This window comes from Pan paniscus, chromosome 10 (genome assembly GCF_029289425.2).
Source record: "Pan paniscus chromosome 10, NHGRI_mPanPan1-v2.0_pri, whole genome shotgun sequence".
In the NCBI taxonomy this organism is placed as follows: domain Eukaryota; kingdom Metazoa; phylum Chordata; class Mammalia; order Primates; family Hominidae; genus Pan; species Pan paniscus.
The window spans coordinates 75,577,127-75,602,750 of NC_073259.2; the positions used below are offsets into that span (position 1 = coordinate 75,577,127).

Consider the following 25,624-nt stretch of genomic DNA (forward strand, 5'->3'; position numbering starts at 1 on the left):
AGCAACTTCTCTCATGAACATAGATGCAAAAATTCTCAAAAAATATCAGATTGAATCCAACAATGTATAAATATAGTATACATCATGACTAAGTGGGATTTCCCTCAGGTTTCCAAGACTGGTTCAACATTCAAAATGAATTCTTACAGTTCATTACATTAACAGGCTAAAGAAGAATAATAAAATGACATGATCACATCAATAGATCTAGAAAAGTGAATTTGCAAAATCAAACACTCATTTATAATAAAAACTCCCATTAAACTTGGAATAGGGGAGAACCTCCTCAACTTGATCAAAAATATGTGCCAAAACCCAACATCTAACTTCATACTTAATAGTGAGAAACTCAAAGTCTTCCCACTAAGGTCAGGAACAAGTCAAAAACGTCCCCTCTCACCACTGTTTTTCAACATGGTACTGGGAGTCGTAATTAATGTAATTTTAAAAAAGAAAAGAAAATGAAATGTATATAGATTGAAAAGAAAGAAATTGTCTTTGTTTGCAATATGACATAATTGTCTAAGTAGAAAGTTTAAAATAACAGACAAAAACACACTTGGAACTAATAAGCAATTATTGCAAGGTTTCAGGACACAGGATCCAGGGTTAATATAACAAAATCAAACATCTTCATATATATCATCAGAGAAACATGAAACTTGGAAGCCATCAAGATGCCCTCAGTAGGTGAATATATAAATAATCGGTTATACATCTAGACAATGGAATATTATTCAGCAGTAAAAAGAAATGAGCTATCAAGCAATTGAAACACCTGGAGGAAATTTAAATGCATGTGATTAAGTTAAATAAGCTAGTCTAAAAATGCTACATACTGTATGATTCTGGAAAAGGCAAAACTATGAAAACAGTAAAAAGCACAGTGGTCTCCAGGGTTTTAGAGGAGGAAGGAATGAATAGACAGAGCTGAGGATTTTTAGGGTAGAGAAACTACTTTGTATAATACTGTAATGGTGGATATATGTCATTACGCATTTGTCCAAACCCATAGAAAGTACAATGTCAAGAGTGAAACCTAATGTAAACTGTGGACTCTGGGAGATAAAGATGTGTTAATGTTGTTTCATCATTTGTAACAACTGTATCACCCTTTGTTGGGAGACATTGATGGTAGGATAGGCTATGCATGTGTGGGGCAGGTGGTATGTGGGAAATCTCTGTAATTTCTCCTCAATTTTACTGTGATCCTAAAACTGCTCTAAAAATGAGTTTATTTAAAAAATTCTTAAGGTAACAATTTAACTTTTTATGTATTCATTGGTAAATGCACCGCTCTTTTTTTTTTTTTTAAATTCCACTTTACACAATCAAGCAAAGAACACAAGTGACCAAAAGGAAAGTGATAAGGGCCATGAGTTAGCTACAATGTGGTAAGTCCCAAAGAGGGTTGGTCATTTCCAGCTGGTTGGAATGGTGTGAACTTTATGAAAGAAAAGGGTGTGTGAGCTAAGCCCGGAGCATTTCCTGGCAGTTAGAAGCCTAATACTTGTCTTAGTTGGCTAAAATCAAGGTATCAGCAGGGCTGTATTCCTTTCTGGGACCTCCAGGAAATAAGCTGTTCCTTCGCTTTGTCTCACTTCTAGAGGCCACCTACATTCCTCGGCTCCTGGCCCCTTTCTTCCGTCTTCAAGCCCAGCAACAATAGACTGAGTCTTTCTCACATCACATCCTTCTGACCTCCTCTTTTTATTTTTTAGGATATTTGTGGTTATATTAGGCCCAACCAAATAATTTTCTTATCTTGAGTTCAGCTAATTAGCAAACTTATTCAATCTGCAACCTGAACATAGTGTAATTACAGATTCCAGGGATTAAGACAAGATATTTAAAGAATCCACAGAGGAGTGAGGTTACCTTAAAGGAACAAGAAAACAGACAACAGCTTACTTATCAAGAGTAAAATGGAACTTAGAAGACAATAGAGTAATATCTTCAATCTGACAAGAGAAAATAATTGTCAATTTAGAATTCTATACCTTGTACATTTCTTTTAAGTATACAGTTGAACTAAAGTTCCTTCCAGAGAAATTTAAATTGGCAATTTGCCACTAAAGAGCTCACTGAAAGACATTTTTAAAAATTGACTTTAATCAGAAGGAAAATGACCCTAGATAGAATCTGACATTCAAGAAGAAATCAGAGAAAAGAAAATGATAAATATGTGGGGATGTACAAAGACTGACCCCTTAAATCATAATGTCTTGGGATGAGCATAAATTAAAGTACACAAGAATAACATATATATAATATGTCTGTCTTATATATGCATATATATGCATATTAAATATATATAGTACACATATACACTATATAATGTTATCACAATGGTCTTTGCAGTATATTAAAAATTTGGATACTATAACAGTTGTTCAACAAGAAGAATGCATTAATAAATCAATTAACATAAAATATTTTTAAATTCCATTTTAGTTCTAACTAAACCTTCACTGAACAAAAACGAACTAGTATGGCTTAAAAATAGTTTTAGGGTCTTTTTATACTCAAACCATTATAAAGCCATCTCAAAATGTTACATTAATACTTGAAGTTGTGGTCATTGCTTTGGGGAAATTCTGAGGAGCATCTTGCCAGATGTCCTGGAAATACATGATGATTTCAATAAAAAATGAACACATTCTTAAATAAAGTCATTAAGATAAATTTATGAAGTTTTCATTTGTAATTTCTTTTCATTTCTTTCTCCCATTTTGTGAGACATTTTCTGTCATTAATATTTAAATAAATTTGTGAGAATGTCTGTGGGGTACAATTCTGGAAAAAGCTGGATCATTTTATCTGCTGGGGATTTTAGATAGTGAATTTACACATTAAATGGAAGAAAGTCTGTTTGGTAAATTTGATCCTAGGTCTTTACTCCAGAGATGTATCCTGAACTAATAAACCTCCTCCACTTTCATATAAATGATAGCATGCTCCATACACATTCTTCATGGTTCTTTTTTTTTCATATAAAAATATGTCTTGAAGAAGTTTCCATATTAGTAAACAAATAATTTTTTCTTCTTTTTTCAAGACATCAGACTATTCATTTTCCTGCAGGTAGAACTTTTATCTAATTACTCCCTTATCAAGAGATATTTAAGTTGCTTCCAATATTTTGCCTTCATAAACAATGTTGCCATACACATGTATGTAATCTTATATATGTGCCATTTTATCTATTTGGGAGTATAGCTATCTGTAGGATAAATTTCTAGAAGTTTGCTGCTGTCTCAAAGTTCTGTACTTTTGCCAAGACAATGTCTACTTAACATTTTTGATGGTTGACAATCTGGGTGAGTTTTAATTGCAATCCTGTCATTATCAATTAATTTGAGCATCTTTTTATATATTTAATAGCCATTAGTGATTTTTTCTTTGGGAGATATTTGATTTTTTTTAATAGAACTTACTTTTTACAGAAATTTTAGATTTACAGAAAAACTGTACAGAAAGTATGAAGTCCCATATACTCCCCGCCCCACACATACAGTTTCCCCTATCGTTAACAGTTTGTATTAGTGTGGTAACTTTGTTACAATTGATGAACCGATATGAATGCATTATTATTAAATTCATATTTTAGATTAGAGTTTGCTTTTTATGTGGTTTGTATGTTGTATGGGTATGGGTCCATAGGTTTGACAAATACATAACATCATGTATCCAACATGATAATATCATATAAAATCATTTCACCACCCTTAAAATGCCCTGTGCTCCACCTACTCATCCTTATCTTCTCCCCACTGAGCTCCTAGCAACCACTGATGTTTCATTGTCTTCATAGTTTGGCCCTTTTACAAAAGGTCATACAGTTAGAATAATATAGTCAGAAGCTTCTTTAATTTTTTTTAATGTTCTTTTTTTTTCCTTTTTTGAGACAGAGTCTCGCTCTGTCAGCCAGGCTGGAGAGCAGTGCCATGAGCTTGGCTTACTGCAACCTCCGCCTCCTGGGTTCAAGGGATTCTTGTGCTTTAGCCTCCCAAGTAGCTGAAATTACAGATGTGCACCACCGTGCCTGGCTAATTTTTGTATTTTTAGTAGAGACAGGGTTTTGCCATGTTGTCCAGGCTGGTCTTGAAATCCAGTCCTCATGAATCCTCCCACCTTGGCCTCCCAAAGTGCCTAGATTACAGGCATGGGCCACTGCACCAGGCCCAGAAGCTTCTTTAGACTGCCTTCTTTCACTTAGCTACGTGCATTTAGTTTCTTTCTTGTCTTTGTGTGAGTTGATAGGTCACTTCTTTTTATTGCTGAATAATTTTCTATTGTATGAATATACCCCAGTTTGGCTATCCATTCACCTATTGAAAGACATCTTGTTTGCTTCCATTTTTTCATATGCAAGTGCAGGTTTTTGTGGGGTCATGTTTTCATCTAACTTAGGTAAATACCTAGGTGCATGATTACTTAACAGTATCATAAGCCTGTGTTTTTCTTTGTAAGAAACTTCCAGACTGTCTTCTACCATGGCTGTACTATTTTTTACATATCCACCAGCAATGAAAGAAAAATTAAAGGAAATTCCTGTTGTTTTGCATCCTTGCCAGCATTGGATGTTTTTTTTGCTGATGTTTAAGAGTTCCGTATATATTCAGGATATTTGCCTGTGTCTGTGTTACAAGTTGCAAATTCTTCTCCTAATTTATACTTTCACTTTGAAATTTCCTTTTCAAAGTTTAATGATGCAGATTTTATAAATATTTTGTCTTTTTTTCTATTATGATTTTGGGCATTTGGGTCATACTTAGTTTCTGCTTCGTACATAATTGAAAGAAATTATACTATGAGTTTTAATACACGTAGTTTCACATTTCAAAGTGTATAATTTGTCAATATATGAATTTGAAATTAGTTTTTTTTTAACGAGGTAAAGTATAATTGTAGCTTTTTGTTTTTCCAGATGCCCATGCAGTTATCTTCATGTCACTTATGGAATATCTCTCCCCATGAATAGAGTAATATAGAAACATATTTTCCTGTTTTTTCTTAATTGACATATGACCAGAGCCCCAGCTAGTCATTCTGTTTCTTTCTAGAGAAGTCAGAGGCAATCGAATACACACACACGCATATATATATATGTCTGTGTCTATATTTACATGTGTATATTTATCCTTATATATACTAACATGAGGAGAGTTTTGGAAACAAAAAAGATTCACATACAAATCCTAGCCATTTTCTATTATCTCTGATTTTTGACAAGTTGGTTATTATCCTTGAATCACAGTTTCTTCGTATATAACAGAATAGAAGAAAATATCCATTTCCTATAGTTTCTATGAGTACTAAAATGAGATACCAGATTGCTTGATACCATACTGCATGCAAAATCAGTTTTCATTAAATGGTGGCTATCATTATTAATATTATTATATAATGAAAATGATATTTTTTAGGAATTAATATAGTCAAAGAAAAAATAATGAAATATATTTATGACAACTTACGAAAATGATGTGGAATTATATGTCCTACATGACCCACGTGTGCCACAGTTGTTGGTGGACCACTTTATACACGTTGTATCAATCAGAGCCCCAAAATATATTGGAGCTAGAATTCCTCCTGTCATAGGAGAAGAGAAGATGTCAGTTTAGGGAACATATTTTAAATGTAACTGCGTGATATTCCACATTGATATATTTTGATTAAATAAAAGTTCAAAAATTTGGAGGATTCGTTTATTATTTTGTTCTGCATCTACCCAATAATAAAGATTATTAGAAATCTCAAAGACCCAAATCATGTAGTAATGTCACTGACACCTTTTACCTACTCGTACCCTCCCTACATACATGCATATATACTCTGTTCTTCTTATGATAGCAATTAACTTAAGCCTGAATGGTAAAAAGGAGAATGTTGTTAGTAAAACTTGGAAGTTATGTTGGTTAATATGGGATTTTTCTTAGGCAAAGAAACCTGAAATGGAGTAGAATTACAATTTTATGGGGAAAGGAAAAAGATCTTGGCTCAACTGCTCTAAAGGCAGACTTTTTTTTTTTTTTTTAACATTATTTTAAGAGAATTTAAAAGTGAGTGCTTCATCAGAACTCCCTCCCCAGGTAAGTATAGGCTGAGCTTCAGAGAGTGCTTAGCTTTCGGCAGGTTGTACTTTTTTCTGGGCTCAGACATCTACTTCCCACTTATTGATGTCATTAGAGCTCACAGTCCAGTGATTTTCTACAATTGATTTTGTGCATTTGTAAATACCTCCTGAAGCAGCTTAGGCTAAGTTAGGGCTTGTGGTACTAAATTTTGTTTGTGTTAGTGTTCTGATCACAATCATGAGTAAGTTTTCAGTGGTCTTTTTCTTAGTTAATTTTTATTTGTAGCTCATGATTTAGCAGAATGCAAGGCTTTTCACAGACAGATATATTGTTTACATAATAAGTGTCCATCTGCTTCCACTGCTGTTTTAATAAACTCTGAGATTCACTCCTGGTTCTAGGCAAAGGTAATTTGATAAAGAATTTTAGGGACACGCCAGTAGAGAACTATCCTTAAGATGGTGCAACTAAAGTGTTCATAACTTTACTTTGTTCTTTTTTGTATTGTGGTGAATAATTTTCAGAATTTATTTTGCCATGGATAAAATGATAGTGATTGATATATCACAATTTTACTTATTCCATTTAGTTTTCCTCAGTCTCAATTTTTTGAGAGTGAGAAATATTAAAATGACAAGGGACTGAGGCCAATGTATCTGAGAAAACCCGGTACTGAGGAAATGAGTGAGAAATTTTCAGGTTTCAAAAATCACAGCCACCCTTTGAAAAATGAAAAATATATGCTAACAATTTATTTTCCCCACATAATGCCACTGATTTGAACAAATGTAATGGATTGTTTTAAGTAATAAACTTTGTCTTAATCACTACAATTTTAAAACTCATAACCTATTTTCTAAATGACTTTTTCAGGTTAATATATAGGCCTTCCACAATTTACACGTTTATTGTATTCAAGACAATTGTTTGTGAATTGAAAGTTTTATACTAAATGTGTATTTTTTCCATAGGTGCATTTAGGTTCCATCGTGCCACAGATTGGATACATCGAAATAGGATACTCAGAATTGGAATGGTGAAACTCATTTTTTTTCCTATTTTCTATTGCTAAAAAAAATTTTACTCCATTCTCATGGTCTCATGAGAATAGTACTACCTATCAGAAGGAGTACTAACAACCCAGATGTTACTTTAAGCTTTTGTCACCCAGGTTCTAGCAGAGAGGTATCTCCACTGAAACTGAAGGTAGAAACCTGCCAGAATGTACAGAGTCTGGGAGATTAGAGACACACAAAACGGAATGGAGGGAAGAAAAGCAACGGAATACTATAGCATCTCATTTCCTCTCTTCTATTCCCTTTATATTTCTTCTTTTTAACTTTGAGGATTTGTGACTTTATCATCAAATACGCTTCTTAGACAATTTCTTCATTGTAATTTGGCCATAGCCTGGCCAGATATTCTGACCAGATTCCCACGCTTCCCAAGCTAGCTTTAGGCCTTGCCTAAATCATGCCACAGTTTAGAAGTTAGGCCCTTCACTCTGCCTACTGGGAGGAAATATTCTTATTTTTCTGAAAAAAAAGAAAAATTTGGAGGACCATCTATCTTTGTGTTTGAAAGAGTGTAATACAAATACAATAATTCCTTAGTCTTAACAGATTGACTTTACGTATAATTAACAATCGAATTCTCCTTTAGGTCGATCACTCAATTTTACTCTGTCTCTTATTGTTTTTATTTATCACAGAAATAGAAATGATACTAATTTTATTTACAATCATAATTAAAGATTCATTAGTCTTTAATCCTTGACATTAATATTTATAACTTAAATTTAATATATGTATGTGTATATATATATATATATATTTTTTTTTCATCATACCTAGTGCTCGTATAACCATTGAGTGGAAACCCAGTGCAAGTGATTTCAATTCAGGTTGAACAATTCTGAAACAAGACAAAGGCAAAGAAACATTAAATATCATTAAAATATCAAAACGAAACAACATTAAACCTTCTCCTGTGTTGTTTTTCTCCATGATAGAATTAAGCTCACAGTTGAAAGGCCCCATTATATAAAATTATATTTTAATTGTTTTAAAAGGCAAACACTTGAGCAATAATAATAATTATTCCCTTATTTATTCAATGCATCATGATTTCAAGATGGCTTAAAAATATTTTCTCATATGGTACTTATGAAAATCCTATGAGGAAGTGGTTAGAACAGACTTTATTATGCCTCTGAAGATACTGATTTTTTGTGGTCTAGTCAGTGTTATAATAAGTGTGAAAGAGCATGAGTCTTTTTCATAAAATGATTTACTTTCCTTTTGGTAGATACCCAATAGTTGGATTGCTGGGTCAAATGGTACTTCTATTTTCAGATATTTGAAAAATCTCCACATTGTTTTTCATAAAGGTTGTACTAATTTATATTCTCAACAGTATATAAGCATTCCTTTTCCTCAACATTCTTACCAGTATCTTGCTTTTTGACTTTTTAGTAATGGCCGTTCTGACTGGCATAAAATGGAATCTCACTGTAGCTTTAATTTTCATTTCTCTGATGATTAGTGATATTGAGCATTTTGTCATATGTTTGTTGTTTGTTGACTGTCTTTTGAAACATGCTGGTCATATCATTTACCCTATTTTTAATAATTTTTTTCTTGATGAGTTTTTTTTTGTATTTCTTATAGATTAAGGATATTAGCCCTTTGTCAGATGTATTGTTTGTAAATATTTTTTCCCTTCCTGTAGGTTGTCTGTTTACTCTGTTGATTATTTCCATTGCTGTGCAGGAAATTTTTAGTTTAAGTCCCATTAGTCTATTTTTGTTGTTATTGTTGCATATCATCAGTGAACAGAGTTTATTTGAGTTCCTCTTTTCTAATTTGGATACCTTTTCTTTCTTTCTATTGCCTGATTGCTCTAGCTAGGACTTCCCATACTATGTGCAGTAGGAGTGGTGAAAATAGACACACTTGTCTTGTTTCAGGTCTCAGAAGAATGCTTTCAACTTTTTTCCTTTCAGTATGAAGTTGGCAGTGGGTTTGTCATACATAGCTTTTATTATTTTGAGGTATGTTCCTTTGATGCCCAGATTGTTGAGGATTTTTGTCATGAAAGATGTTAAATTTTATCAAATAATTTTTCTGCATCTATTGAGATGATCATATGGTTTTTGTTTTTAATTTTGTCTTATCAAGTGGTTTTGGTTTTTAGTTTATTCTATGTGGCAAATCACATTTATTGATTTATATATGTTGAACCAACCCTTCATCCCTAGAATAAAAACAACTTGATCATGTTATAAAATTTTTCTTATGTGCCATCGGATTTGATTTGCTAGTGTTTTATTGATAATTTTTTCATATGTTCATCAGGGATATTGGTTTGTGGTTTTCTTTTCTTTTTTTTTTTTTTTTTAGACCAGTCTTGCTCTGTCTCCCAGGCTGGAGTGCAGTGGAGCGATCTTGGCTCACTGCAGCCTCCGCCTCCCAGGTTCAACTCCTGTGAACTCTCAGCAGCCCTCGACACAGTTACTTATGCTCTTTTTGACATACGCTTTATTAGTTTGAGGACAATGCTCTTTCCTAGTTTTTCTCATGAAACCTCCTCAGTTTTCTTTATTGGTTTCTCCTATTAGTGATCTTTAAATTAGAGTGATTGAGAACTGATCCTAGGGTCTTGTTTCTATCTGTACTCAGTCCCTAGAAGATCTCATTAGTTCCATGGATTTTAATACCGCCTTGGGGGATTGCTTGAATACAGGCATTCAAGGTTATAGCGAGCTATAATCATGCCATTATACTTCAGCCTGGACAACAAAATGAGACCTTGTCTCTAAATAAATAAATAAGTAAAAATAAAAATAAATACCATCTGTACGTTGCTGACTCTAAAATGTATGGCTCTGGCATCAAGGTTTCTCCTGTTGGATTGCATATATGACATTGCCAGATATTGAACAGGCTGCTCAGCTTTATAGAGATAGAACAAATTCTTGCTTTTTCACTTTCCCAATCTACCCTTTCTTAGTCTTTCCCATTTTGTTCAATAGTACCACCATCCTTCCAGAACTCAAGCCAGAACTTTGGGATTATCCTTAAATTATCTTTCTCACATGCCACATTCAATGTCTCAGCAAACCCTACTGGCTTTGCATTAAAAAATAAAACAAAGGCCAGGTGCTGTGGCTCAGGCCTGTAATCCCAGCACTTTGAGAGGCAGAGGCTAGCAGATCACTTGAGGTCAGGAGTTTGAGACCAGCCTGGCCAACGTGGTAAAACCAGGTCCTACTAAAAATACAAAAATTAGTCAGGCACGGTGGCGTGCACCTGTAATTCCAGCTACTTAGGAGGTTGAGGCAGGAGCATCGCTTGAACCTGGGAGGCGGAGGTTGCAGCAATCCAAGGTTGTGCTACTGCACTCCAGCCTGGGTGACAGAGCAAGACTGTCTCTCAAAAATAAATAAATCAATATAATAAAATAAAGCAAAACAACGAGACTCATATTTGTTTCATTTACTCATTTCATTTACTTCATATTTTCCTACTCTCAGCATTCTCAATCAAGCTTCCATCTTGAGAAGAACAATTCGAGCCTTCTGTTTTCCCTGACTTCACTATTGTTTTCACAAAACACACTTTCCACCCACAGCCAGAGTGATCTTCTAGTTACGTAAGGCATCTTTGCAAATACTAATGCTTAAATCCCCTTGGGCTTTCAACACATTTAGAATATATTTCAAAGTCTTTCCTGTGACCCACAGGATCTGAACTAGGCTAGCTCTCTTGCTGCACTTGTCACCTCTCTCCTCCTTACACACGTTTTTGGACCTTGTACATGTCAACTATACTTCACACCAGGACGCTGACCTTTCTTCTACCTTGCCTGGATTGTTCCTCCTATGTCTCCATTTAGCATGGCTTGTACCTTTATTTTCTATCTCTTCATTCAGGTCTTTACTCAAAGGACTTCCAAAGCACAATATCTGAACTAGTATCTCTTGCCTATTTTCTCATTTTTTTCTATTTTCTTAACTCCGATTTATTTATCTTTCTAGTGCTTCACACTTACTCTATTTTAGATATTTACTCACTTATTTGTTTACTGTTTTTTTCTGCTACACACATTCATTCCTTCATTCCCCACCCACACTAAAAGCTTATAAAGTTCTATCACTTTTGTTCACAGTTGCATCCTCAGTGCATACAACTATGCCTGACATAAAAAATTAATACATATTGAATAAATGGATGTCCTTCTGCCCACTTAATCAAGTTTAAAAAATAGCTTCATAGTGTAAGCATTAGAAAATTATTAACAAACTGAAATTTATATTTTTATTCTGCAGTCATATTCACAAAATGCTTATTTCAATAAAATCAAAGGCTAGCAAGAGTTAAATATTTTTGACAAGTTGTAATGCTGATTTAATCAATTTCTGAAACAGATATGATATTGTTATCATCGATGATGGAACAGTGTTTTTTCAAACTCATGAGTTTAAAATAAAAAGGTAAAACCTGTTGATATGCAGACTATTATTTAATTTTAAGGTTATTTTTAATATGTTAGTGAATTTAATTTGGCAAATATGAAAGACTTCTCCTTTTGAGTAGACAACATTTTATATTAAGATGGAGCTATATCTGTGGCATATTTAGTATAAATAATTTGATAAGATTTGCAGTCAGGGTCAAAATTAAACAACTGTAAATTCAATTTACAGGTTGATACTAATGTTAACAAATGTTAAAAATGCTTGTTTTTTTCATCTCTACCATGTCATGCTGTTGGCTGACAGTGAACTTATGATCAACAATGTAAGTTTTAAAAGTACAACTGAATGTCAACCCAGGTCACTATACTTACACATGTATATTTTTAAGATCTAAAAGCAATTATTTACATGTTACAAGTTTTAGGTGATTGAATCAACTTGGCCAGTAGGGCATGCATTACCTGCACTCTTCCTAACTCTCCAATCTTATCATGTGTCACAACCTCTCATTCAGTATGTTTCAATCTGCCAGCTTCTTTTCATTTCTCAAACACACCAGCTCTTTCCTGTATTAAGGCGTCAGCACCAAGACCCTCTCCCGGAAACCCTTTCATTTGGCTTTTTCTTTAGACCGTTAGAATAAATGTTACTTATTTTGAGATGTACTCTGAATCCTCTTCTTCACAGCCCCCCACCTCAATCCTAAATTAACTTTCCTTTTGAATCTTTCTTTTTAGGGAAATCTTTTTCCTGATGAGGAATCAGAACAATTTATAAATATGTGCTTTGATTTTAAGATTATTTATCTCACACCAGTCTTTCCTGTAATTTTGAAAGCTGTATGACAACAAGTATCTTATTGGTTTCATTTACCATGTAATATTCACCAAGCATTGTATCTTTTCTAATGAGCCAAGAAAGGAACTAATTCTTCCTGTGTATTTTTTTATTTTTCTACAAGGGTATTATAAAAGTCATGCTGTGAGTCGATTAAAAGTTTTGGAATGTTATCAAATGGAGCATATTTTATATCTAGTTTTCAAATGCTTTATTTTAGTGAAATCAATAGATTTACCCTGAGAGATGCAAGGCATCTCCCATTAGGATGTAAGGCAACTCAAAATTCAACAGGTTCTTTTAGAATCCTAGGGCGATTCTTTTACAACTGAGAGAATTGTCAGTCTGTGTCTTCAGATTCTTAGTAAGAGAAGAAACGTATGGAATCTGGACTTTTAATGGAAGAATTAGAGGCAAAATTATTAATTACGGCCTTGAGAGTTCATAGTAATTTTAATAAAATGAATTCTCAGAAAATTAAAATTTGACGAAATATGAATTTGAATTCCCAGTATATTATGTAAAAATATGCATATCATTAGGTGTGTTTATAGTCTCATGCATATGAAAATGTTTTTAAAAGTCATACTTACTTAACAATCAGCATGACATATGAGGTGCCTCCAAGTGCAGAGGAAAATAAATTCAAGACTTGTATTGCAACAAAAAAGTAAAATTTCCTTGTACAAGCATCATCTCTTGGGCATTCACCCAAATGGGCTGAGTAATTTCCGTTCTGGAGACCAGTTACTTCCAAACAACTGCAGTTGTAAAACACCTTAAGCGTTGTGTATAAAATATGACATAAGAAATTTGCAAGACCTAACAGTGCTGCAAATACATTGCATTATATTTAGTGAAGTCTCACTTGTTCAAACTAATATATTTACAGTTTAAGAAGATTCTTAAAATACAGTTGCTTAAGAGATAAAAGGTAAAATAGTTTTCTGGATTTCTTTCTATGTAAGACAATGTAATTCATGATTGACATTTAGTTCATTCTTAATTTTAAAACTAAGAAACAAAGAAATTAGTGCCTAGAACTCTGTATACAATTTTCTCATCACTATAGATTCTCTTTAATAATTATTTTCCATTCCCTTTTACCCTCTGCAGAACACATACTCTTTTGGACAATCTCTAAGTTTCAGAGACATGCCCTGAGGAGGAATTATCCAAAGAATTCAGATAATTTAGCAGTTTGGGAGTAATCAAAATTTAACTGGAGTCACCCATGAAAATGGCACTGAGTCCAGGAAAAATAGAGACAGGTAGAGATGCTAAAATTTTAATTTAGCAGGCATAAACAAAATCCAAGGATACAATGACAGATGATATTATTACCAGAGAGGTTAAACACAACAGAATGCCCCACTAGTGTTTAGAGCACAGAAGTGGAAAATGTAGAAACAAGTGATTTCAGATTTTTAATCAGTTGGACAGTTTATATAGATAGGTGGCTTTAATAAATTCTGTTCTAAATCTAGGCTAAAGTTTAAGGGAAGCTCACGTTGAATCTATTAATGCTAAAGATCAATTATTGAAGGAAGAATTGTAGAAGAATTTAAATCTATACATCTACAGTTCTGCCAAACTTACAGTTCTTACTATTTTTTTTCACTAGGAATAATATAGAAGAATTTTTTACGGAACAAGTGTATTGGTCAATAAAACTAAGCTTTGGTACAAAGAACACTATTTTAAGAAGTGATGGTTCATTACTGAGGATTTAGTAATAAATAAATAAATACACAAATAAATAAATAATAAAAACTTTGCAGTAGCCCCCAAATGGCATAGTCATTGCCAGTATAATGAAGGTTATGTCTTGTGGTAGACAGAATTCTTTTTAGGGTTCTGATATTATATCACTTTCAGGCCTTCGCTAGTGTGCAAAGAGGGAGCATGTATTAACTGGGTCATTCTTATACAACCATCCAAAATGAACCATCCAACAACCATCCAAGACGAACAAAGAGTAATTGAAACCCTGAACACTAATATAGAGTTCCAAATTTGAATCAGTACTGAAAAAACCTGCCTATCAATAAAAGCCCTAGACCAAATGCATTCACAGCCAAATTCTACTGGAAATACAAAAAAGAGTGAGTACCCACTGTACTAAATTATTCTGAAAAATTGAGGAAGAAGGACTCTTTCTTAACTCATTTTTTTGAAGCCAGGATCATCCTGGCACCAAAATATAGCAAGACACAAAAACAACAACAACATCAAAAACAAACCAACAGGGCAGTATCCCTGGTGAATATAGATGAATATAGATGCATATAGGTGCAAAATTCCTCAACAAAACACTAGCAAAAGGAATCCAGCAGCACATCAAAAAGTGAATTCATCATGACCAAGTAGGCTTTATTTTTGAGATGTTAGGATGGTCCAGTATACACAATCAATAAATGTGATTCACTACATAAATGGAATTTAGGATAAACAGTATATGAGCATTTCAATAGATGCAGAAAAAGCTTTCAATAAAATCCACTATCCTTTTATGATAAAGTTCTTCAACAAACTGGGCATTGAAGGAACATAGCTCAAAATAATAAGAGCCATCTATGATAAAACCACAGCCAACTTCATATATAATGTGCAAAAGCTGGAAGCATTCTTCTTAAGAACAGGAGCAAAGCATGAATGCCCACTCTCACCACTCCTATTCAACATAGTACTGGAAATCCTAGACAGATCAATCGGGAAAGAGACAGAAATAAAACATTGACAAATAGGAAATGAACTCACATTATCTCTCTGCACTATGATATGATTCTATATCTCAAAAACCCTGGTTGGAGGACCCAAGATGGCCGAATAGGAACAGCTCCCGTCTACAGCTCCCAGCGTGAGCGACGCAGAAGACGGGTGATTTCTGCATTTCCGTCTGAGGTACCGGGTTCATCTCACTAGGGAGTGCCAGACAGTGGGCGCAGGCCAGTGGGTGCGCGCACCGTGCGCGAGCCAAAGCAGGGCGAGGCATTGCCTCACCTGGGAAGCGCAAGGGGTCAGGGAGTTCCCTTTCCGAGTCAAAGAAAGGGGTGACGGAGGCACCTGGAAAATCGGCTCACTCCCACCCGAATATTGCGCTTTTCAGACCGGCTTAAAAAACGCGCACCACGAGACTATATCCCACACCTGGCTCGGAGGGTCCTACGCCCACGGAATCTCGCTGATTGCTAGCACAGCAGTCTGAGATCAAACTGCAAGGCGGCAGCGAGGCTGGGGGAGGGGCGCCCGCCATTGCCCAGGTTTGATTAGGTAAACAAAGCAGCCTGGAAGCTCCAACTGGGTGGAGCCCACCACAGCTCAAGGAGGCCTGCCTGCCTCTGTAGGCTCCACCTCTGGGGGCAGGGCACAGACAAACAAAAAGACAGCAGTAACCACTGCAGACTTAAATGTCCCTGTCTGACAGCTTTGAAGAGAGCAGTGGTTCTCCCAGCACGCAGCTGGAGATCTGAGAACAGGCAGACTGCCTCCTCAAGTGGGTCCCTGACCCCTGACCCCTGAGCAGCCTAACTGGGAGGCACCCCCCAGCAGGGGCACACTGACACCTCACATGGCAGGGTATTACAACAGAACTGCAGCTGAGGGTCCTGTCTGTTAGAAGGAAAACTAACAAACAGAAAGGACATCCACACCAAAAACCCATCTGTACATCACCATCATCAAAGACCAAAAGTAGATAAAACCACAAAGATGGGGAAAAAACAGAACAGAAAAACTGGAAACTATACAAAGCAGAGCGCCTCTCCTCCTCCAAAGGAACGCAGTTCCTCACCAGCAACGGAACAAAGCTGGATGGAGAATGACTTTGACGAGCTGAGAGAAGAAGGCTTCAGACGATCAAATTACTCTGAGCTACGGGAGGACATTCAAACCAAAGGCAAAGAAGTTGAAAACTTTGAAAAAAATTTAGAAGAATGTATAACTAGAATAACCAATACAGAGAAGTGCTTAAAGGAGCTGATGGAGCTGAAAACCAAGGCTCGAGAACTACGTGAAGAATGCAGAAGCCTCAGGAGCCGATGCGATCAACTGGAAGAAAGGGTATCAGCAATGGAAGATGAAATGAATGAAATGAAGCAAGAAGGGAAGTTTAGAGAGAAAAGAATAAAAAGAAATGAGCAAAGCCTCCAAAAAATATGGGACTATGTGAAAAGACCAAATCTACGTCTGATTGGTGTACCTGAAAGTGATGGGGAGAATGGAACCAAGTTGGAAAACACTCTGCAGGATATTATCCAGGAGAACTTCCCCAGTCTAGCAAGGCAGGCCAACGTTCAGATTCAGCAAATACAGAGAACACCACAAAGATACTCCTCGAGAAGAGCAACTCCAAGACACATAATTGTCAGATTCACCAAAGTTGAAATGAAGGAAAAAATGTTAAGGGCAGCCAGAGAGAAAGGTCGGGTTACCCTCAAAGGGAAGCCCATCAGACTAACAGCGGATCTCTCGGCAGAAACGCTACAAGCCAGAAGAGAGTGGGGGCCAATATTCAACATTCTTAAAGACAAGAATTTTCAACCCAGAATTTCATATCCAGCCAAACTAAGCTTCATAAGTGAAGGAGAAATAAAATACTTTACAGACAAGCAAATGCTGAGAGATTTTGTCACCACCAGGCCTGCCCTACAAGAGCTCCTGAAAGAAGTGCTAAACATGGAAAAGAACAACCAGTACCAGCCGCTGCAAAATCATGCCAAAATGTAAAGACCATCCAGACTAGGAAGAAACTGCATCAACTAACGAGCAAAATAACCAGCTAACATCATAAGGACAGGATCAAATTCACACATAACAATATTAACTTTAACTGTAAATGGACTAAATGCTCCAATTAAAAGACACAGACTGGCAAATTGGATAAAGAGTCAAGACCCATCAGTGTGCTGTATTCAGGAAACCCATCTCACGTGCAGAGACACACATAGGCTCAAAATAAAAGGATGGAGGAAGATCTACCAAGCAAATGGAAAACAAAAAAAGGCAGCGGTTGTAATCCTAGTCTCTGATAAAACAGACTTTAAACCAACAAAGATCAAAAGAGACAAAGAAGGCCATTACATAATGGTAAAGGGATCAATTCAACAAGAAGAGCTAACTATCCTAAATATATATGCACCCAATACAGGAGCACCCAGATTCATAAAGCAAGTCCTGAGTGACCTACAAAGAGACTTAGACTCCCACACATTAATAATGGGAGACTTTAACACCCCACTGTCAACATTAGACAGATCAACGAGACAGAAAGTCAACAAGGATACCCAGGAATTGAACTCAGCTCTGCACCAAGCGGACCTAATAGACATCTACAGAACTCTCCACCCCAAATCAACAGAATATACATTTTTTTCAGCACCACACCACACCTATTCCAAAATTGACCACATACTTGGAAGTAAAGCTCTCCTCAGCAAATGTAAAAGAACAGAAATTATAACAAACTATCTCTCAGACCACGGTGCAATCAAACTAGAACTCAGGATTAAGAATCTCACTCAAAACCACTCAACTACATGGAAACTGAACAACCTGCTCCTGAATGACTACTGGGTACATAATGAAATGAAGGCAGAAATAAAGATGTTCTTTGAAACCAATGAGAACAAAGACACAACATACCAGAATCTCTGGGATGCATTCAAAGCAGTGTGTAGAGGGAAATTTATAGCACTAAATGCCCACAAGAGAAAGCAGGAAAGATCCAAAATGGACACCCTAACATCACAATTAAAAGAACTAGAAAAGCAAGAGCAAACACATTCAAAAGCTAGCAGAAGGCAAGAAATAACTAAAATCAGAGCAGAACTGAAGGAAATAGAGACACAAAAAACCCTTCAAAAAATTAATGAATCCAGGAGCTTGTTTCTTGAAAGGATCAACAAAATTGATAGACCGCTAGCAAGACTAATAAAGAAAAAAAGAGAGAAGAATCTAATAGACGCAAGAAAAAATGATAAAGGGGATATCACCACTGATCCCACAGAAATACAAACTACCATCAGAGAATACTACAAACACCTCTATGCAAATAAACTAGAAAATCTAGAAGAAATGGATACATTCCTTGACATATACACTCTCCCAAGACTAAATCAGGAAGAAGTTGAATCTCTGAATAGACCAATAACAGGATCTGAAATTGTGGCAACAATCAATAGCTTACCAACCAAAAAGAGTCCAGGACCAGATGGATTCACAGCTGAATTCTACCAGAGGTACAAGGAGGAACTGGTACCATTCCTTCTGAAACTATTCCAATCAATAGAAAAAGAGGGAATCCTCCCTAACTCATTTTATGAGGCCAGCATCATTCTGATACCAAAGCCTGGCAGAGACACAACAAAAAAAGAGAATCTTAGACCAATATCCTTGATGAACACTGATGCAAAAATCCTCAATAAAATACTGGCAAAACGAATCCAGCAGCACATCAAAAAGCTTATCCACCATGATCAAGTGGGCTTCATCCCTGGGATGCAAGGCTGGTTCAATATACACAAATCAATAAATGTAATCCAGCATATAAACAGAGCCAAAGACAAAAACCACATGATTATCTCAATAGATGCAGAAAAGGCCTTTGACAAAATTCAACAACCCTTCATGCTCAAAACACTTAATAAATTAGGTATTGATGGGATGTATTTCAAAATAATAAGAGCTATCTATGACAAACCCACAGCCAATATCATACTGAATGGGCAAAAACTGGAAGCATTCCCTTTGAAAACTGGCACAAGACAGGGATGCCCTCTCTCACCACTCCTATTCAACAGAGTGTTGGAAGTTCTGGCCAGGGCAATCAGGCAGGAGAAGGAAATAAAGGGTATTCAGTTAGGTAAAGAGGAACTCAAATTGTCCCTGTTTGCAGACGACATGATGGTATATCTAGAAAACCCCATTGTCTCAGCCCAAAATCTCCTTAAGCTGATAAGCAACTTCAGCAAAGTCTCAGGATACAAAATCAATGTACAAAAATCACAAGCATTCTTATACACCAACAACAGACAAACAGAGAGCCAAATCATGAGTGAACTCCCATTCACAATTGCTTCAAAGAGAATAAAATACCTAGGAATCCAACTTACAAGGGATGTGAAGGACCTCTTCAAGGAGAACTACAAACCACTGCTCAAGGAAATAAAAGAGGATACAAACAAATGGAAGAACATTCCATGCTCATGGGTAGGAAGAATCAATATCGTGAAAATGGCCATACTGCCCAAGGTAATTTACAGATTCAATGCCATCCCCATCAAGCTACCAATGACTTTCTTCACAGAATTGGAAAAAACTACTTTAAAGTTCATATAGAACCAAAAAGGAGCCCGCATCACCAAGTCAATCCTAAGCCAAAAGAACAAAGCTGGAGGCATCACACTACCTGACTTCAAACTATACTACAAGGCTACAGTAACCAAAACAGCATGGTACTGGTACCAAAACAGAGATATAGATCAATGGAACGGAACAGAGCCCTCAGAAATAACGCTGCATATCTACAACTATCTGATCTTTGACAAACCTGAGAAAAAGAAGCAATGGGGAAAGGATTCCCTATTTAATAAATGGTGCTGGGAAAACTGGCTAGCCATATGTAGAAAGCTGAAACTGGATCCCTTCCTTACACCTTATACAAAAATCAATTCAAGATGGATTAAAGACTTAAACGTTAGACCTAAAACCATAAAAACCCTAGAAGAAAACCTAGGCATTACCATTCAGGACATAGGCATGGGCAAGGACTTCATGTCTAAAACACCAAAAGCAATGGCAACAAAAGCCAAAATTGACAAATGGGATCTAATTAAACTAAAGAGCTTCTGCACAGCAAAAAAAACTACCATCAGAGTGAACAGGCAACCTACAAAATGGGAGAAAATTTTTGCAACCTACTCATCTGACAAAGGGCTAATATCCAGAATCTACAATGAACTCCAACAAATTTACAAGAAAAAAACAAACAACCCCATCAAAAAGTGGGCGAAGGACATGAACAGACACTTCTCAAAAGAAGACACTTATGCAGCCAAAAAACACATGAAAAAATGCTCATCATCACTGGCCATCAGAGAAATGCAAATCAAAACCACAATGAGATACCATCTCACACCAGTTAGAATGGCAATCATTAAAAAGTCAGGAAACAACAGGTGCTGGAGAGGATGTGGAGAAATAGGAACACTTTTACACTGTTGGTGGGACTGCAAACTAGTTTAACCATTGTGGAAGTCAGTGTGGCGATTCCTCAGGGATCTAGAACTGGAAATACCATTTGACCCAGCCATCCCATTACTGGGTATATACCCAAAGGACTATAAATCATGCTGCTATAAAGACACATGCACACGTATGTTTACTGCGGCATTATTCACAATAGCAAAGACTTGGAACCAACCCAAATGTCCAACAGTGATAGACTGGATTAAGAAAATATGGCACATATACACCATGGAATACTATGCAGCCATAAAAAAGGATGAGTTCATGTCCTTTGTAGGGACATGGATGAAATTGGAAAACATCATTCTCAGTAAACTATCGCAAGAACAAAAAACCAAACACCGCATATTCTCACTCATAGGTGGGAATTGAACAATGAGACCACATGGACACAGGAAGGGGAATATCACACTCTGGGGACTGTTGTGGGGTGAGGGGAGGGGGGAGGGATAGCATCGGGAGATATACCTAATGCTAGATGACGAGTTAGTGGGTGCAGTGCACCAGCATGGCACATGTATATATATGTAACTAACCTGCACAATGTGCACATGTACCGTAAAACTTAAAGTATAATTAAAAATAAATAAATAAATTAATTAATTAAAAAAAAACAAACCCTAAATACTCTGCCAAAAGCCTCCTAGAACTGACAACATACTTTAATAAAGTTTCAGAGTACAAAATCAATGGAAAAAAATTAGTAGCATTTCTATACACCGATAACAGTTAAACTGATACCCAAATCAATAATGCAATTCCATTTAGAATAACTACAATAAATTAAATACCTAGGAATACATTTAAACCAAGGAAGTGAAAGATCTCTACTAGGATAAATACAAACCCTGATGAAAGAAATTATAGATGACACAAACAAGTGGAAAAACATTCTACTCTCATGGATTGGTAGAAAAATTATCATTAAACTGTCTATACTGCCCAAAGCAATCTACAGATTCAATGGTATTCTTATCAAACAACCGGCATGATTTTTCACTGAATTAGAATAAAACTATTGTAAAATTCAATACGAAAAAAGAGACTGAATAGTCAAAGCAATCCTAAGCATAAAGAACAAAGTGAGAGGCATCCCATTACCTGATATCAAACTATACTGCAAGGCCACAGTAACCAAACAGCATAGTACTGGTTCAAAAACAGACACCTAGACTAAAGGAACAGAATAGAGAACCCAGAAGCAAAGCCACACACCTAAAACCATCTGATCTTCAATGAAGTTAGCAAAAAGAATGCAATGGGGAAAGTACTCATTATTCAGTAAATGGTGCTGGAATAACTGGCTAACTGTATGCAGAGAAATGAAACTGGACCCCTTCTTTTCATATAAAAAATTTAATCAAAATGTATTACAGACTGAAATGTAAAACCTAAAACTATAAAAACCACTGAAGAAAACCTAGAAAATATTCTGGATATTGGCCTTGGCAAAAAATTTGTGACTAAGTACTCAAAAGCAATTGCAACAAAAAAAATGGACAAGTGGGATATAATTAAACTAATGAGCTTCTGCACAACAAAAGAAATAATCAACAGAGTGAAAAGACAATCTATGGAATGGGAGAAAACCTTTGCAAACCATGCATCTAACACAGGACTAATATCCAGAATCTATAAGAAACTTGAACAATTCAACAAGCAAAAAACAAAAACAATATTAAAAAGTAGACAAAGGACATGAACAGACACTTCTCAAAAGAAGACATACAAGCAGCTAACAAACACATAAAAATGTTTAACGTCACTAATCATCAGAAAAATGCAAATCAAAATCCCAAGGAGATACCATCTCACACCAGTCAGAAGGGCTGACTGGTTCAAAACATTAAAAAAACAGATGCTGGCAAGGCTGCAGAAGAAAGGGAATGCTTATCCTATGTTGGTAGGAATGTAAATTAGTTCAGTCACTGTGTAAAGTAGTTTCGAGATTTCCCAAAGAACTTAAACAGAGCTACCATTCAACTCAGCAATCCCACCACCGGGTATATACCCAAAGGAAAATAAATTCTTCTACCAAAAACACATCTACTTATATACTTATATGGTCATCACAGCTCTATTCACAATAGCAAAGACACGGTCTCAACCTGGGTGCCCGTCAACAGTGAATTAGATAAAGAAATGTGGTACATATAGACAATGGAATACTACATGGCCAAAAGAAGGATGAAATAATGTCCCTTGCAGCAACCTGGATGCAGCTGGAGGTCATTATCTTAAGTGAGTTAACATAGGAACAGAAAACCACATGCCACATGTTCTCACTTATAAATGGAAGCTAATCACTGGGTCCACACGAATATAAGGACAGGAAAAATACATATTACAGACTACTAGAGTGGAGAGATAAAAAAACAGCAAGTACTAAAAAGCTACTTATTGGGTATTATGCTCACTACCTGGGGGATGGGAATGATTGTACCCTAAACCTTAGCTTATCACAATATACCCATCTAACACAAATTCGTTTGTATCCCCTTTACCTAAAATAAGAGTTAAATTATTTTTTTTAAAAACAGCAAAATAAAAATAAACAGCAAAGGAAAAGGAAACAACTGCACAAAAGATTCATTGTTGCCATGACTAAGATGTGGGCTTTTAAGTAGTCTTTGGGCCATATTTGTGCAAGTTTATTAAAGTTGTGGCCTTTCTTCGAAAAGTCCAGGATGCTTTATTCTTTAAAGTTCTACATGCCATTCCTTATTACAATTGGTAGGTAGATCCATGGGCAAGAGTAGATGGAGAATGTTTAAAAATCAAACACAGAAGGGTGTGGCAGAGAGCAATAATTATAGTTGACTGTTTTAGTAATGTTGGTAATAGTAAAAGTTCCTAGGAAAACATTACACAACTTTGTGAGATGTTGAGTGGATTGTAGGTGTGGGAAACACCATAACCCATTCCCAGTGACAGGTAGCTACCCAGGAGATTAGAGAAAAACTGTAGTTCACATGGAAAGAAAGGTTTTGCAGGAAGGAATAAATGACATTTCTATGGGACATATTGACATTAGGTGAGCAGGATACTACATTATCTTGGGTAGAAGTGCCAGCTTTGGAAAAATCAAAATAGAAAATCAAGAATAGGGCAGTCAAGTGAGCATGAAGCCTTGATTAATTTCTTAGAAAGCAAAAAGGGTAGTGATCCCAGAGCTAAACAGATCAGAATCTGTATATAACATTGCATATTGACTGTTGTCTTAGTAAGATAGGAAGTGCTGACAATGGGTTAACTCATTTTCCTGAATTCTGAGGGATAAAGTAATTCCAACTTAATGAAAATTATAGGCTTTAGTCAAATGAGGTGCTTCTTAGATATTCTAAATGCATTCAAATTCTAAAAGGTCATAGTCTTACAATCTCAAAGGAAAAAAGTGGGGTGATCTCCAATTAGAATTCAAGTAACAGAAAAACCTGATTGTGCCCTAAGCAGACTTTTATATAAAACTTTGTTTATACAACATCACACCCATCACAATAACAGATAATACTGGAAACTTTCTCTTTTATCTTTTTAATGAAGTCCTTAGTTACAGAAATATTTGGTAAAAAATTGTTCAATCTAATCTGTGCTTTTGAATAAGGAGAGGAAAGTAAAAACTAATACTCACTATAGGCTTCTTATTGCCACTTGAAGATTTGCAACCTGCTAGACAAGGTGAGATGTAAGTTATTCCATTGTTTCCACAGACTGGTTCCCATTGACTTTCATCACAATTGCAGTCTGAGTTGCAATAAGAAAGTGGTACATCTCTATGAGATGTCACTGGATTATTTCTGGAAATATATGATAGACATATATCAAAAAGAGAGAGAGAGAAGAAAAAGACAAAGAAGGGGAGGAGAAGGAAGAAGTAAAGTGAAAGCAAAGAAAGAGGGAAAAGGAAAAGTAGATAAAGAATTTTTCTTTATATGAAGAAATTTGCTTTGATGATGATGAAATGGCAAAGTTTTTTTTTAATGCTTATTTATTTTACGCTCTCCATCTTTGCCAATACATGACTTGTGACCTAGAAAAAGCAAAATGTAAAAATAAACCAAAGATGTTAAGTAGGACTTAGACAAGAAGTTGTTATAATTCTATGAAGAAACTTCACATTAGATAAGTTACATCTTTTTTCTGAGACTGAGTTTCTCTTCAGTAAGGTGATGACATTAGACTGACATTCCTTTCAGCTCACTGTAAAGTCTTGTGAGTCTACGAATGCTATTTAACTAGGTTGAATTTAAAAATCTCTATTTTAATATGTAAGAAAAAAACAGACATGCTTAAAGCAGAACCTCTACAAAATGAAAAATCAAGAACAACACAATCAGTTGAAAAAGGCTAGAAAAGCTCAGTATATTTTTGAAATAAAACTATAGTATACTTTATACTGATTTCCTTTATGAAATGGTTATAAATTATAAAATATGATTATAACATAGCTAAAATTATAAAAAATATTTTTGTATAATTCATTTCTGCTTAAACATTTAAAAAATTATTTTCTTTCAAATGTTTAATTTGATAATAATTGAGGATTGATGTGTTATCTTTGAATGAGCACATAATTTAAATGAAAAACTAAGATTCATACTTCAGAAACTACATTATCAATAATTTTATTAAAAAGCATATTCTGCTTGAGGAAATACTACTTGGAGTGGTTAAGTAGAATGGTTTATGACTACTATAGTCAGAATGTTTGTGGCCCCCAAATTCATAAATTGAAAACTAATCTCGTATATGAAGACTTTATGAAGTCAGGCCTCTGGAAAGTGATAAGGTCATGAGGATGAGTACTCGTGAATGGAATTACTGACCCTTTGCCTGCCCCATCCACCATGCCTGGACACAATGAGAAGGTACCGTCTATAAATTAAGAAATGGGCCCTTCCTAGACACCAAACGTGCCATCACCTTGGTCTTACATGTTCCAGCCTTTAGAATCTTGAAAAATTAATTTCTGTATATT

The 25,624-nt window shown here is 35.5% G+C and overlaps 1 protein-coding gene across 1 annotated transcript in view; it reads right to left on the minus strand.

The window, feature by feature from the left end:
- Positions 1 to 25,624, minus strand: part of SLCO1B1 (solute carrier organic anion transporter family member 1B1) — a 114,616-nt gene that overhangs the window by 15,517 nt on the left and 73,475 nt on the right. Inside the window, exons 11-14 of the mRNA XM_003828901.6 lie at positions 24,278 to 24,443; positions 12,993 to 13,177; positions 7,933 to 7,997; positions 5,481 to 5,598 (exon numbers count right to left, since the gene is read on the minus strand). Coding sequence (XP_003828949.1) covers positions 5,481 to 5,598; positions 7,933 to 7,997; positions 12,993 to 13,177; positions 24,278 to 24,443 — 534 coding nt within the window. The remainder of the gene's footprint in view (positions 1 to 5,480; positions 5,599 to 7,932; positions 7,998 to 12,992; positions 13,178 to 24,277; positions 24,444 to 25,624) is intronic.